Genomic DNA, 14,314 nt, shown 5'->3' on the forward strand with positions numbered 1-14,314 from the left:
AAAGACGTAGTTGGTTGAATGTTCGTAGTGAACTAGTATGCATGAAGTTTGCTATTATACAAAATGGCTGTACATCACGCCTCATTCCTCCTGGTACTTCCATTTCCCACCGGAATAACCGGCCAATCCGGGCCAAGTCTCAACAGGATCTCGACCACCTAGCGCCCCGCCTCCAGTCCTACCCTTGTAGAAGCCGACCAGACGTAAAACTTCAGGTGGCATGTTCATGTAGTCTTCAGGTTTACAAGCGAGGGCGGTTATCTCGCCTTGACGGAAGTTGTCAGACTACACGTGTTGTCAGCTACGGTCGCATGCAGTACCAACGTCACCTACACAAGCGAAGAATCCGTAAATCGTTCGGAAGGCATCGGGATGACTGGGGTCAAGGATGTTGGCACCCTAAGATACGACGGAGTGAGCGACGAGCTAGACGGGATACCAAGGGCAGACTCACTGCTCCGTGGAAGATGTTGCTGAGCCAGATAGCGAGAGATCCTGAAGAAACGTCAGAAGAACGCTCGCACAGCAGAACAGTAACACCACGATGTACCCTTCTTCATCTCGACAGCAACACAATCTTCCTGCTTGGGTGCTCGCTCCTGAGGCCAGAGGTGAGATCCTGGTTGAAATGATAAGTGGTGAGCCTCGACTACAGAATGTCTCAGACAGGCCGAGACCTACCAGGTGCAACATGTGTACCACCATTGTCCGCGGTGACATCACAACCAGCAACGAACGTTGACACTCCATTCACCCAGCTCTCGGGACCTGTCCTCTGCATACCGGTGGAATTGATGTCCCTGCACGAAAGTCAGGGGAGTTCTCGCACTAAATACGCAGCCACTGACCTGTGGAGAACTTGAAGACCAGCACCAGGTCCGACTTTGTAACCGATGGAGGTGTGCAACCAGTCTGGGGGAGAGGAATCGTTAGCGGCGGATCCAGCACATCCGACCGCAGACTTACAGCCGCTCTTTCGGGTCACCTTCTCCTCACCGAGCCACTGCGGGATGACCGTCAGAATGGAGCTGTATTCGCAATTTGGTGTCACTCACGTCCCACGCCTCTGTCAAGCTATTGTCAGCTACTAGTGATTCTTCAGGAGACTGACAAACTCACCATGAGCAAGGAACTCCTCCATCACTTGGTGCCAGACCTTACGTTGCAAGCTGATTCCGGATAAGTACTTTGCCAACAAGAGCACACGCAATGGCTTACATCTTGGAGACCTCTTCGGGACAAGAACCGATGAGATCGTACGCTGCAGTGGTGTGTGACGCTCGGAATCCCTTGAAGAAACTGTCCTTGTCTCTCCCAGCATTCTCGGCCTTGGCAAAGTGGTGTGCAGCACTAGCGTTGAGTTGATCGACCTCGGCATCGTTGCACTGTTTAAGCGTCAGTGTTGGACTGGACATCAAGACTGTCGACTCACGTAGTCGGATAACACAATCACACCGTCGCGATGGAGGACATCCAGGATATCCTTGATGGGCGCGGTGGCCGGTAAGGTAACGAACTTGGAAGAGGTGTCTTGAGTGATGGCCATGGTTGCGATGAGATGAGTTCAGTACGATTGAGTGTGCTTGATAGTGAACTTTCTGATTGTGTGTTATCAACTGGTCTAGCTATTTAAGCGGCCACAACATGCATTCTCTTTTCCGGACGCCGGACTTGCGAAAACAGGTGAGATACGTTCAGCGGAGTTGGAGTGGAGTACGCGGAACAATTGCAATCGAAGAGGTTTCACTTGCCCTGCAGGACAACGTCAACGTTGCGTGCGCTGCGTCTCGGGCGTTGTGTGTGTGTGTGTGTACTTTGTGCGTGTACTCTCTCTGTGAGTGTTTATCTTCTGCATGCGAGTGAGCCGAAATGGTGGACCCCGAAAGACGGAACCCGCGAAATCGGATTTGCGCTATCCTCTCCGCGCCCCGAACCGCAGAATATGTTTAAATATTGGACCGATAAGGTTGGTCATCCCCTCTCCTTTTTTTATCCAGAACTTTGCTCACACCGCAAACTTCCCATCGATCACCGAAGGAAGAAGGAAGCAAGCAAGCCCGCGCAGAATGAGTTCTACTGACGGTAATCACGAGCTCGAGAAGATGGGGTCCGCCCAGGAAGCCGTCGATCACGACCCTCACAAGTTCGATGTGATCAACGAGCAGATCAAAGAAGTGGCGGACGAACAGACCTGGCATCAAGCCCACATCGGTGTTGACGAAGAACTCACTCCCGAAGAGAAGGAGATCGAACGCAAGTTCGTTCGTCGAATCGACTGGCACTTGATGCCCCTGTTGTTGATCACCTATGGTTTCCAAGTCAGTCATCGTAGAGATAGAAATCATGTCAAGTTGGCTGACAGTATATCGCACAGTACGCGGACAAGATTTCGCTGTCATCAGGTGTCGCCTTCGACTTGAGGAAGGACACTCATTTGGTCGGGAACGATTTTGCTTGGCTTTCTACTGGATTGTGGGTCAAGCTTTGCGTTCCTCTCACCGCATGAATCGTGCTGACTTGGCCATCAGCTATCTTGCTTACCTCATCTTCGAGCTGCCCTTCGGCTACATCATGCAGAAATACCCTATGGACAAGGTCTTGGGTCTTACTGTTCTGGGCTGGGGTGTCGTCGTTCTGTGTATGGCTGCTTGCACCAATTTCACCCAACGTGAGTCGCGATTCGAACATGTACTTTCAGAGTCGGGCGATCTGGCTGACACGCAAGCAGTCATGGCCGTCCGAACACTTCTCGGTATTCTCGAAGCCCCAGTCACTCCTGGATTCCTCATCATCATCACTGCGTGGTATAGGCGTGAGGAGCAGATGGTGCGATCGATGGCGTTCTTGTGGGTTGCTATCGTGCTGTACGTTGAGAACGAAGCTGATCCGTCCAAATTGCAGCGCCATGAACAGTTTCTTCTCGCTTTTCATTCTCATGGCCAATTACGGCATTGGTAGTGCTGCCGTTGGATCTAAGATCGCCTCTTGGAAAGCGATCAACTGTGAGTCTGCTTCTGCGGAGGGACCGCTCCGATGCTGATAGCCGCAGTGTTCCTGGGTGCTCTGTCCTTCGTCTGGGGCTGTATACTCCTCTTGTCCTTGTCCACTCCCAAGAACTCTCGATGGTTGACCGAAGAAGTATGTCTACTTTGCAGTAATCGTGTCCGCAGACTCTGATGGTCATTTTGCTGTAGGAAAAAGTCTATGCACACGCGCGATTGGTGCGAAACAAGACTGGTGAATCGACGTCGGGTATCGCCATCAACTGGGTCCAAGTACGAGAAGCCTTCACAGACCCTCAAGTGTACTTTCTGTGTTTCTTCACCTTCCTCGGTATGGCGGCTTCCGGAGGTACGTGTAATCCCTTATGGACATATCACGACACTTATTGACGATGCTATCAGGTTTCTCCACCTTCTCCACTATCATTCTGCAATCATTCGGTCTTGACAAGGAACAGACGATCAGCTACCAGCTCCCCTGGTATGCTTTCATGTTTGTCGTGAGTGCCATCTTGTCCACAAGCTCAAAGACGAGGTTGACCTTGCGAACAGGGGAGCGTCTTCGTGGGATGGTTTGTCAACACGTATCCCAACAAGAACTGGATGCTCATCCTCGCCGTCACCATGATCATTCCTTCTGTGGTCGGCATTTTCCTCGAAGGTTTGCTTCCGAACTCCAAGCGATGGGGACGACTGGTAAGTTGATCGTCTAGCGGACATCTTCGGTTGTTCGGCATATTGACTTGCATTCAGGTCGGTTTCTGGATTACTGGATGCTTCAATCCCCCTTGTTACATGATCTGGTGTATGACCAGTCTGAACGTCGCCGGTCGAACCAAGAAATCGGTTGTCCAAGCCCTCAACTTCCTGTTCTGGTGTCTCGGCTTCGTCATTGGTCCTCAGACCTTCCAAGCCAGCACTGCCCCGCAATATCGACCGGGTCTTTATTTCTGCTGCGCCTGCTTTGTGGTCGCCGAGCTTGACCTCGTCGCATGGTACATCTGGGTACGATGGGAGAACAAGCGCAGAGACAAGCGTAACGAAATGATGGGAATCACCCCCGAGCAGGCGATGATCGAAGGTTGTTTGTACGGTCTCAAAGACATGACCGACAGGCAGGTGGGTGCCAAAGGAAATCGCGTGGCGACGGACACCTCACTGACGAATCACGCAGAACCCTCACTTCCGATACCATTACTAAGTTGTGCCCACAAGACTCTTGAGACGGAGGAGGATAGACATGAAAAGAGGGCAGTGACCGGATGAAGTACAATAAATGGGTATTGTATACGTTAGCATGGACACGCGGACAGCGAATTGCTTTGTATGCGACTGGAAGGATTTTCTATGCATTGCAGATGTCTCCACGCTGTGAGACCGGAACGTGCTCAAGCGATACTGTGGGAGTAGTATTCAGTCCTATCATCTACTTTGGCGGACCTTGCAACTTTGGGTGGTGGAGCGATCGTTATCCCGCAGTGCCAAGCTACCCGAAAATACACGTGCAGTCCTGGCCATACGGTTATACAGTCTTGGCGTTGACAGACGTACGGCAACTGGACAGTTCACAATTGGAACGTGTGCAGATGTCCTTATCCATGTTGCAGACCTCTGACGAATAATGATCGACGGTGGGTCCGATGTCCGTTGATATACTGAAGGTGAGTTTGCGGTCGTGTGGCCTGTAAATTTTGTATCTCGACGCACGAGACCGAACGATCGAGGGTGAATGCTCCTAGATGGGCGACGAGCAAAGACAAGTTTGAATTTTCAAGTTGAGTGGCGACGTTACGTCCCGAACGGTGACTGAAGGCCCATGAGACAACGATCAAACGTGCGTCTCACAACCGAGACTTTGTTCACATCTGATAACGCACGTTTATGATCATCTACCCACGAAATGCAGGAGTGCCAAGGAATTCTTTCAACATGATGGAAATCCTCATCTCAACAGAACAACGGGAAAAGGGGAAAACTTTCTCTGCCAAGCCAGGCACTGACGTAATCAGATGGGTGTACCACCATTTGGAACATCACGTCGAAAAAGTCATGTACGTGAGGGAAGCGAAGAATGGGAAAAGGCTGATTCGGGTACATATAGTACATATAGTACATGTAGGAGAGGGACCTCTTGAGAATCGAGCGTTCATCTCTGACTTGCAGCACCACCACTACCCTCCACCGCACGACCCTCACTCAAAAATGCCTCGTCTTGGACAGTACGACTATGTCTTCGCCATCGGCACCTTCTTCGCCCTTCTTGACGCCTACAATAACGGTGCCAGTGAGTGGAGTGATCTGCCTCACAGTTGTCACACGCTGACCGCGACTCAGACGATGTGGCCAACGCTTGGGCGACCAGTGTGTCCTCTCGATCGATCACCTACCGTCAGGCTATGGTGCTCGGTACCATCTTCGAGATGGTCGGCGCCATAACCGTCGGTGCCCGAACTGCCGACACCATCAAGAACGGTATCATCCCCAACGCCGCCTTCCGAGGGGACGCCGGCGTGCAAATGCTCGCCTTCACATGTGCTTTGGCAGGAGCCTCTACCTGGGTCATGTGGTGTACTCGACACTCTGCACACGTCTCATCCACCTACTCGCTCATTTCCGCTATCGCCGGTGTCGGAATTGCCACGGTCGGTGCCAGCAAGGTCCAGTGGGGATGGAACAACGGTAAAGGTCTCGGTGCCATCTTCGCTGGTCTTGGTATGGCGCCTGCTATCGCCGCTGGTTTCGGTGCTGCCATCTTCATGCTCATCAAAGTGACCGTTCACATGCGACGAAACCCCGTCAAGTGGGCGGTTTACACCTCTCCCTTTTTCTTCCTTATTGCCGGTACCATCTGTACTCTGTCGATTGTGTACAAGGGATCCCCCAAACTGGGTCTCAACAAGAAGCCCGCATGGTACGTCGCATCTGTCGTCATGGGTACTGGATGTGGTCTCGCAATCCTCGCTGCGATCTTCTTCGTCCCATACGTCTACTCAAAGGTCATCAAGAGGGATGCCTCCGTGAAATGGTACCATGCCTTCCTCGGTCCTGCGCTTTTCTCCCGACCCGCACCCCAAATCGAGGAACAGTCCGTTGTCCCCAACTACGCCGTTGTTCAAGACGACGACTTGCCTTCTGCCACCCCTGCTACTCTCGTCAATGGCGACCGAGACTCTGACGAGAAGATCGACCGTGACCTCCCCATGCCCGAACTTCATCTCGTGTCGCCTCAACAGACCCCCAACATGGCACCCACTCCTTATCCTGCTACGTTCAAGGAGCTCAATGATGCCGCCGAAGAGAGATTCCACGCCAAGCTTCGTCAAAACAGAGGCCCTCTTGGTTGGGCCATGCGAACTCTCCACGAGAACCCCATGGGACCCGGTGCCATCTACGAGACCAAAAACATGAAGATTTTCGCCAAGCGACTTCCTGCCATGATCACTGTTGGTGCCCTTTACGGTCTCCACTACGACATCCACGCGGCCCAATCCGGTATTCACGGTACACCCGAAGGCAAACGAATGGAGCGAGTCTACTCTTACGCCGAAAAGTACCCCAACGAGGTCGAACACACGTACTCCTTTGTGCAAATCCTCACTGCTTGTACCGCTTCTTTCGCTCACGGTGCCAACGACATTGGTAACTCGGTTGGTCCTTGGGCTGTCATCTACTCCGCTTGGAACACTGGCGATGCCGCCGCATCCAAACTCCCTGTCCCTCTCTGGCAACTCGCCGTCCTCTCCGCTGCTATCTCGGTCGGTCTCATCACTTACGGTTACAACATCATGAAAGGTAAGCTGCTTTGAAACTGTTGATCAAGCTTTCATGCTGACAGTCCCTTCAGTCATGGGAAACAAGATCACATACCACTCGCCATCCCGAGGGACCTCCATGGAGATGGGTGCCGCTGTCACCGTCCTCGTCTTCTCTCAGTACTCCCTGCCTGTCTCCACATCCATGTGCATCACCGGTGCCACCGTTGGTGTTGGACTTTGTAACGGAACCTTGAAGGCTGTCAACTGGCAACGAGTTGGCTTGCTCATGATTTCTTGGATCGCCACCATTCCCATCGCCGGAACCATCGCCGGTGTTCTCATGGGTCTGTTCCTGAACGCACCTCACTTCGGTTCTTAAAATAGATGTTCAATAATGAGATATGTATAGTCATGACGAGCGGAGATTGATCGGCTGTCGCGCAGCAGTATATACAATGCAAAACGGCTTCAGATCAAGTCGCGACCGGAACTCTTTCCTGCTCACTGGGCCAAAGGTGTGCTTCCGCCCACATCTACTTCTTCTACATCATAAGTGGTCTCCTTGTTGTGTTTCAAAACACCGCTGTTCCACCAGAAGAAGCCGCGGAAAGCCCACTTCTTCAAATACCACCCCACCGGTCCTGTTCTGGCTTTCATTGCTTCTCCCTTTCTCGAAGATTCCTGTATGCCCTTGATCCTAGGTCGGCGAATGGCCTCAAATCGCTCGAACAGCTGCTCAAACGACCTGCCCTCTTTTGACGTGATCAACCGTGTCATGATCGCTACGTCTTCGAACGCCATTGCGCTACCTTGACCGTTTGGTGGGAGAGCGTGAGCTGCGTCGCCGATCAGACAGACTCGAGGTGTATGCCATCGAGGAAGTTCTGGGATGCTGTATGGTGCCCACACTTTGGCTTTGCTCTCGTCGGCACTGTCGAGGAGCGACCGAACTGGCTGCGCTCGTATCTGGTCAAAGTCCGCTTTGGCGAGCCGTGCAGCTTCTCCTGACAACTCGAAATCGCGCCATTCATCTCTGGTCCGTTCCTTCGAGGTCTGCGTTATACCCCACGCCAGAGTCTTAGCATCGGCATCGATCGGTATCGTCATGAATAAGCCCGAGGACGTGAACATAAACGCTGGGAAGGTGAAGTCGGGTGAGGGCGTGATGGCAGCTGATGCGGGGAGGAAACCGTTGACGATACATGTACCGGTGAAGACGGGAGTGGGAGCTTCTGGACCCAGAATGTGTTCACGGACTTTCGAATGGATACCGTCAGCGCCGATGAGAATGTCCCCTGTGTCAAGTCGAAATCAGCGTGATCTCGGGATAGCATTTGCATGACATGCTTGCAACCTGCCAATGCCAAAGTACTCACCAGTGACCGTTGTGCCGTCCTCGAAATGAGCTGTGACACCCTGTTCGTTCTCCTCGATTTTCGCCAATCGAGCGGCCCATCTCATGTCAACCAACTCAGTCTTGCTGCCAGCATCCAGGAGGACCTCGTGCAATGTTGACCTCATGATCCTCAATGCCGGGTATCCCTCATCGCCTTTCTCCTCTTCGCCGACTGAGATTTCGCCGAGTTTCTCGCCACCGTCTGTGAACGCCCCGAAACGATTGTACACAAAGCCGTTTGCTCGGAGCTGGTAATAGACACCAGCATACCTATCCAGGACTTGAAGTGCATTCGGTCCTAGACTTATCGATCCTCCAGACTCGCTAGGTTGCGGTCGAATCTCGAAGATCGTCGAACGGATATTGCGACGTGCAAGGGAAAGGGCCAGGCATGGGCCTGCGAGGCCGCCGCCGATGATCAAGACGTGTCGAGAGGCCATTGCCATTACTTGTTGTATTGTGGTAGTCATATAGAACAACACGAGCGTTCATACCTGGATGTATTATAGGACAGACAGCCAGTCGATACCATATGCCTGGGCGTATCCCAAAATAGATTCGACCACATGTAGGCCGAGGCGGGTCCGGCTTGAGGTCATACGGTATCGCGTACGTCTGAGAGGCTTCAGTGTCGATGCGATTTGCAGGCAAGTTGAGTCAATCGGCACGATATTCACTTACGTTATCGGCGCGGCACCGAAGGCAAAGTTGGCCTCGGGAGGTGAGTTCGGTACGTTCCCAGTATCGACATCAGTCTTCGGGGGCCCAGCGCAGGACAACAGACGTCGTTCAAAGCATGTCGTCCGAGACGCTATCGAAGCCTGGGGTAGATACATGACGTATCAAGCTGCCCGGAGTCGAAAAGAACGAGTGTCAAGACAGAGCGAGGAGCAAGATATAACGATCCAATGAAAAATGAGGTTGCCAACAGGACGCGACTCGCCGGTAATTTCGGGCCGGTTTCCTGCCTCCATCGCCCTGGTTCTACGATTGAACACATTGTAGGCTTTTGTAATCAAGACACTTTTCTTCCATCCTATGGCATACACGGCACGCATCGAAGACATGTTCAGACCTCCCAGCCAGCGCTTCATTGGCTATTGTACGTGTCCTCTACGACGCGCAACCTATACTCAACGCTATCATGCGACTGGACCACGGACACCACGATCCACAGATGTTCACTTCTACACGACAGGCGGAATTCTTGCGACAGGTCTCACAGTGAGTGCGTCTTTGCGGCACAAACGCTGAACGCTCCTAGCTATCATGGTATACTAGACCTATGCTCCAGCTGGAAACGTCCCAAGGATCGCCATCACAGCAAGATACCATGTTCGAGCTTCAAACGAATGATCCGCCGGGGGAGAACAAGGGGGATCAAGCAGCGCAGTACATTCCGATGTCAGATGTGGCGAAACACCACCTCGCACAAGACTGCTGGGTTGTCGTAGACGGCAAGGTGTACGAGTGAGTTGAGTAATTCAGTCCCCGGCTTACAGGCAGTGTCACAGACTTCCATAGCCATCACCCCGGAGGCTCTCAGATCATCGTTCAGAACGGGGGTCGGGATGTGACGTGAGTGACCTCAGTTGAAATACCGCTGAATGCTAGAGCACTGTTCCGGCCGGTACACCCCCCAAATACGCTAGAAACACATCTTGGGCCTGAAAATTTCAAGGGTGTGATTGACCCCGTAGAAGCGGAGAAGGTGAGCTCTAGTGAGTGAGATCGATCTGACCGGTAGTCGAGAGCAGCATATGAGGCCGAACAAAAGAGGATAGCAGAGGGTCGGGCCAAGCTACCACCGGCGGAGAATCTTCTGTCGCTTGACGAGATACAAGTGCGTCTTCATCTTCGCATTGAAGCTGACATGGTAGGAAACGGCAGAGTCTTTCATGAGTGCGAGAACGATCAACTACTACGGTGCGGCTAGTCTCGACGGGTACTCAATGGCGGAGAATAGAGGGACGTTCCGGAAGTGCCGACTGCTACCTAGGATTATGCGCGACGTTTTGAGTGTGCGGCCTCAGACAACGATCTTCGGTATTGAATCAGCACTTCCCATCTATGTCTCACCTTCTTCCAATGCACTGTTAGGACATCCTGATGGAGAGCTGAACATCACCAGAGGAGTGAGTCGAGCCTTTTTGTGCCTTGCTGATATCTGGAGGCCGCAAGGACCGGTATCGTGCAAGGCGTATCCGCCGCTGCATCGTACGCCCTTACTGAGATTCTGGCAGAAAAGGATAAGGTGGAAGAGGAGATCGGAGCCAAAATGGGTATGGTGTACCAAGTATACTATCAGCAGGAGCGGTTCAAGACTGAGGCACAAGTGCGGGAAGCGGTGGAAGGTGGATGCAGGTGAGCTAGCGTCTGCGAACCCTAGCTGAAGTAGTCAGAGCTCTTCTCTTGACTGTGGATTCGGCTGTTGGAGACCTACGGCAGACCACATCCAAGATGAATGGCGCGAAAGGCGAAACAGAACCTGGGATCAGGACGGGACCGTTCACCGCCACCCCACCTTACCATGACGCCCGATTGAACTGGAACGATCTGCCAAGGCTCAAGGATCTTGCTGGGGGGGTGCCGATCTATCTGAAGGGCGTTTGTCATATTGAGGTGAGTGTTGTTGACGGCATAACTGCTGATCGTTACAGGATGTGAGACTAGCGAAAGCCCACGGGCTAGCTGGATGTATCCTGTCGAATCATGTGAGTAAATCCATTCATCACCTAGACAAATAATGCTGATCATTCGCAGGGAGGTCGACAACTTGATCAGTAAGTCAGCTATGACGTGTCTTAGGTGTGTACTTGACACGGTCAACAGAGCTCGTACAGGTTTTGACAGTCTGCGATCAATACACGCCGAAGATCCTCAGCTGGTCAAAGACATTGAGATTTATATCGATGGGGGTATTCGACGAGGTACGGACGTTCTCCAAGCACTGGCATTCGGCGCACGTGGTGTGGGACTGGGGCGACCTTTCCTGTACGCTCAGGCAGCATATGGGGAGAGTGGCGTCATAAGAGCCGTCCGAAGTGAGTCTGCGCGACGCACAGGGTCGACGCTGATGACAGCTCCAGTCCTTGAGAACGAGATCGTGACGGCGATGAGATTGCTTGGTTTGACCTCGTTAGAACAGATAACTCCGGACATGGTGGAGTGTTTGCAAGAGATATGGAGATAATGTTGTATTGCGCGCACGCTGTACTGCATGTTGAGGCTCGATATCAGCATTGCTGGCAGAGACAGTTTTGCCGAGAGTGAAGGATTGATATTGTTAGGGTTGCTGAGGTACCAAATCTCTCCCCTGAACCTGCACCATATGATGTCACCGACGGGTGATGAGGACCGACTGTCATTCACGTTTGCGCTTAACAAGCATGCCGACATGACATCGCAATTGTAATGGAACAGTGTATCCTCGATCCACCTGTAACTTGCTATCATTGCGTTCCGACTTGTTGTCATTCACTCCACTATCCAATATAATTCTACAATGCCATCCGATAACATCCTTGTTCTAGGTGCTACAGGTGAGCCGAGGAACAAGAGGTCCGATCATTGCATGCTCATGTGTTCCCACTTGTCAGGCGCAACGGGATTAGCCTTTCTTCACGAAGTGCTAGGAGCGGAAAGCGGACCTCGACTCACGCTTCTCGTGCGGAATAAGGGCAAGCTCCCCGAGGATCTGCTCCAGCGGGATCCAAGTAGAGTCCGTGTAGTCGAAGGAGGCCTCGCAAACGAGAATAAACTGGATGAAGCCATGGAAGGGGTCACAGCTGTGGTCAGCTTTCTGGTAAGTGGTCGAGGACATCCAGTTCACGAGCCGCTGACAATCTATTTCAGGGAGCATACATGTCACTGTATTACCTGATCACTCGATCTACGCCCACTCCCATTGCCGATTCTTTCCATCTTATCAAGAAAGTTATGAGGAAGCATGGAGTAAAGCGTCTCTTGGCCCTATCCACTCCCGCTCATGCACTACCGGGCGAGGTGGTATGTTTATACTGCTCCCATTTATCTTATGACCTATGGAGACTAACCTGCTTGCCCATAGTACACGTGGACTCAATATATCACAACTCAGATCCTACCTCCGGCTATAGTTCCCCAAGGTTCCGCTGAAATGACAGCAATCGCTGAAGTCTGTGCCGACCCCGAGTTTGACTACACCATCTTCCGAGTCCCTCACTTGAACACAGGGTCGGCGGATAGCAAAGTCTACGCTGGACGCTACGGTGCTGACTTCAAGGGCACTCAAGAGCTATCAAGAGCTAGTTTGGCACGGTGGGTGTGGCGCGAGATCGAGCAGAATACCTGGATCAAGGATCAGCCGGCATTGGGAAACTACTGAGTATGATTGTACGTTATTACAATATATGTACAGTATGTTGAAATCGTCTCGAGCTCATTCTTAATTGGGGCGCTGACAATTTGTGTGGAGCTTATGAGGGCTACATCATTACGCTCCGTCTCACAGACTAGCAAACAATTTCTTGATCCAACTGATCCGAAAGCTCAATTATACATGTAACCCTATTGTATTTAGTGTCCGTGTAGAAGAAGATGGGACGATCGTACGTCGTTCCGCCCGTCAACGAGTGGTCGCGTAAACATAGCCGTCCTTGAGAGTCGGCCTGAAGTATCGAGTCAGCGACAAAACACCGCATAGAGTAGAAGGGTACGTACTCTGGATTACTTGTAACGATGGAGTGTGATACGTCGGCACTGAAGAGGCATATCAGCGGTGAGTGTCCATAGCCACGCCACTTACACTTCTGTTGGCGGAGTGGGAAACCCGACATCTAGTCCTTGCATAATGACGAATGCCATTCCGGCTTGCAAGTGGTTACTGACACAGGGTCAATACGGACCTCAATCGCTGCATCGCACGTCACTCACTCGATGTGGCAGTGCACAAGGACAGGACCAGGCGTGATGGCCTCGTATCGAACGGCCAGACAGGCCGGCGCCTCAAGAGCCGTCGGCGTCCGGTAGGTATCTATCTAAGCCGTGGAGCCTCCCTCCTCAGTGACTGAGAATTGAATTCGGAATTGAGGGTCGACCATGTCATTTGACGATGGAAACCGACTCTGTAGCACATCATTGCCTCATACACCTCCTCTTCCTCCTTCCGAAAAATGAGGAAAGCGGGGGTGAAGCGATGATACAGTATCCGCCAATCCGTTCATGACAGACGCTGATGATGGCGTGGGCAGGACTTATGGGACATCGCTCCTCTCTCCCTTTCCGAAAAATGAGGAAAGGGGGGGTAGTGAGATGATGGTGGTGACAGCGTGGGTAGGTACTATGAGATATCGTACCTCTCTCCCTTTCCGAAAAATGAGGAAAGCGGGGGTGAGTGGCATACAACCTGTACTCAACCGGTCGGTGACAGATTGTACATCAGTATCTCCCGTAGATACATTCTCCATACCAATCAAAGTTGATCCTTCTTGTATTGGCCATACCACGATATGCACTCGACCGGAGCGACTGTCATGCAGCTTTATACAGTGTTCTTCAGTGATGTATTGCGCCACGCAGCCCATGGTGATGTTCCTACAATGCATCGGTCTAGAAGTCGTATTTGTATACGTAATGTAGCATAGCAAAAGAGCGTAAAAACCCATTCCGAATTCTTTGGAACGGGTGAGGGGTGGTTTATTAACCGGGTGACATATTTGGGGGTTAGGGGGTTACAACATGATTTCCCGCCTGGGGAGTTTTGACCAAACGCATTTTTATGATGCCCAAATGGTACTGGGATATAGTCTAGGGGTTAGGGGTTAGGGGTTAGGGGTTAGGGGTTAGGGGTTAGGGGTTAGGGGTTAGGGGTTAGGGGGTTAGGGGTTAGGGGTTAGGGGTTAGGGGTTAGGGGTTAGGGGTTAGGGGTTAGGGGGTTAGGGGGTTAGGGGGTTAGGGGTTAGGGGTTAGGGGTTAGGGGTTAGGGGTTAGGGGTTAGGGGTTAGGGGGTTAGGGGTTAGGGGTTAGGGGTTAGGGGTTAGGGGGTTAGGGGTTAGGGGTTAGGGGTTAGGGGTTAGGGGTTAGGGGTTAGGGGTTGGGGGTTAGGGGTTAGGGGGTTAGGGGTTAGGGGTTGGGGGTTAGGGGTTAGGGGTTAGGGGTTAGGGGTTAGGGGGTTAGGGGTT

At 52.2% G+C, this 14,314-nt stretch overlaps 7 protein-coding genes across 7 annotated transcripts; 4 read left to right on the forward strand and 3 right to left on the reverse strand.

Moving 5' to 3' along the window:
* Positions 1-81: 81 nt before the first annotated feature.
* On the reverse strand, positions 82-1,546 carry IAR55_005980 (uncharacterized protein; the record flags this gene model as incomplete). Its single annotated transcript, XM_066949067.1, has 11 exons — positions 82-285; positions 334-399; positions 455-495; positions 551-619; positions 682-800; positions 849-912; positions 967-1,003; positions 1,056-1,066; positions 1,120-1,169; positions 1,219-1,385; positions 1,433-1,546. The coding sequence occupies 11 exons, from the start codon at positions 1,544-1,546 to the stop codon at positions 82-84; spliced, it is 942 nt and encodes a 313-aa protein (XP_066800840.1).
* A 520-nt stretch (positions 1,547-2,066) lies between these two features.
* IAR55_005981 (uncharacterized protein) lies at positions 2,067-4,203 on the forward strand (the record flags this gene model as incomplete). Its single annotated transcript, XM_066949068.1, has 11 exons — positions 2,067-2,318; positions 2,375-2,472; positions 2,529-2,668; positions 2,729-2,846; positions 2,902-3,002; positions 3,050-3,138; positions 3,195-3,351; positions 3,405-3,502; positions 3,555-3,698; positions 3,756-4,121; positions 4,177-4,203. The coding sequence occupies 11 exons, from the start codon at positions 2,067-2,069 to the stop codon at positions 4,201-4,203; spliced, it is 1,590 nt and encodes a 529-aa protein (XP_066800841.1).
* Positions 4,204-5,204: 1,001 nt separating this feature from the next.
* Positions 5,205-7,136, forward strand: IAR55_005982 (uncharacterized protein; the record flags this gene model as incomplete). Its single annotated transcript, XM_066949069.1, has 3 exons — positions 5,205-5,286; positions 5,337-6,794; positions 6,847-7,136. 3 exons carry the CDS (start codon positions 5,205-5,207, stop codon positions 7,134-7,136), a joined length of 1,830 nt encoding a protein of 609 aa, XP_066800842.1.
* A 122-nt stretch (positions 7,137-7,258) lies between these two features.
* IAR55_005983 (uncharacterized protein) lies at positions 7,259-8,599 on the reverse strand (the record flags this gene model as incomplete). Its single annotated transcript, XM_066949070.1, has 2 exons — positions 7,259-8,052; positions 8,134-8,599. 2 exons carry the CDS (start codon positions 8,597-8,599, stop codon positions 7,259-7,261), a joined length of 1,260 nt encoding a protein of 419 aa, XP_066800843.1.
* Positions 8,600-9,486: 887 nt separating this feature from the next.
* On the forward strand, positions 9,487-11,346 carry IAR55_005984 (uncharacterized protein; the record flags this gene model as incomplete). The annotated part of the gene is made up of 9 exons (XM_066949071.1): positions 9,487-9,623; positions 9,678-9,731; positions 9,854-9,864; positions 10,044-10,288; positions 10,602-10,760; positions 10,814-10,867; positions 10,917-10,936; positions 10,986-11,197; positions 11,243-11,346. 9 exons carry the CDS (start codon positions 9,487-9,489, stop codon positions 11,344-11,346), a joined length of 996 nt encoding a protein of 331 aa, XP_066800844.1.
* Positions 11,347-11,658: 312 nt separating this feature from the next.
* IAR55_005985 (uncharacterized protein) lies at positions 11,659-12,519 on the forward strand (the record flags this gene model as incomplete). Its single annotated transcript, XM_066949072.1, has 4 exons — positions 11,659-11,695; positions 11,753-11,958; positions 12,009-12,161; positions 12,223-12,519. 4 exons carry the CDS (start codon positions 11,659-11,661, stop codon positions 12,517-12,519), a joined length of 693 nt encoding a protein of 230 aa, XP_066800845.1.
* A 240-nt stretch (positions 12,520-12,759) lies between these two features.
* On the reverse strand, positions 12,760-13,272 carry IAR55_005986 (uncharacterized protein; the record flags this gene model as incomplete). Its single annotated transcript, XM_066949073.1, has 5 exons — positions 12,760-12,802; positions 12,855-12,893; positions 12,940-13,017; positions 13,068-13,171; positions 13,258-13,272. 5 exons carry the CDS (start codon positions 13,270-13,272, stop codon positions 12,760-12,762), a joined length of 279 nt encoding a protein of 92 aa, XP_066800846.1.
* Positions 13,273-14,314: the final 1,042 nt, after the last annotated feature.

Source organism: Kwoniella newhampshirensis, chromosome 12 (genome assembly GCF_039105145.1).
Source record: "Kwoniella newhampshirensis strain CBS 13917 chromosome 12, whole genome shotgun sequence".
Classification (NCBI taxonomy): Eukaryota; Fungi; Basidiomycota; class Tremellomycetes; order Tremellales; family Cryptococcaceae; genus Kwoniella; species Kwoniella newhampshirensis.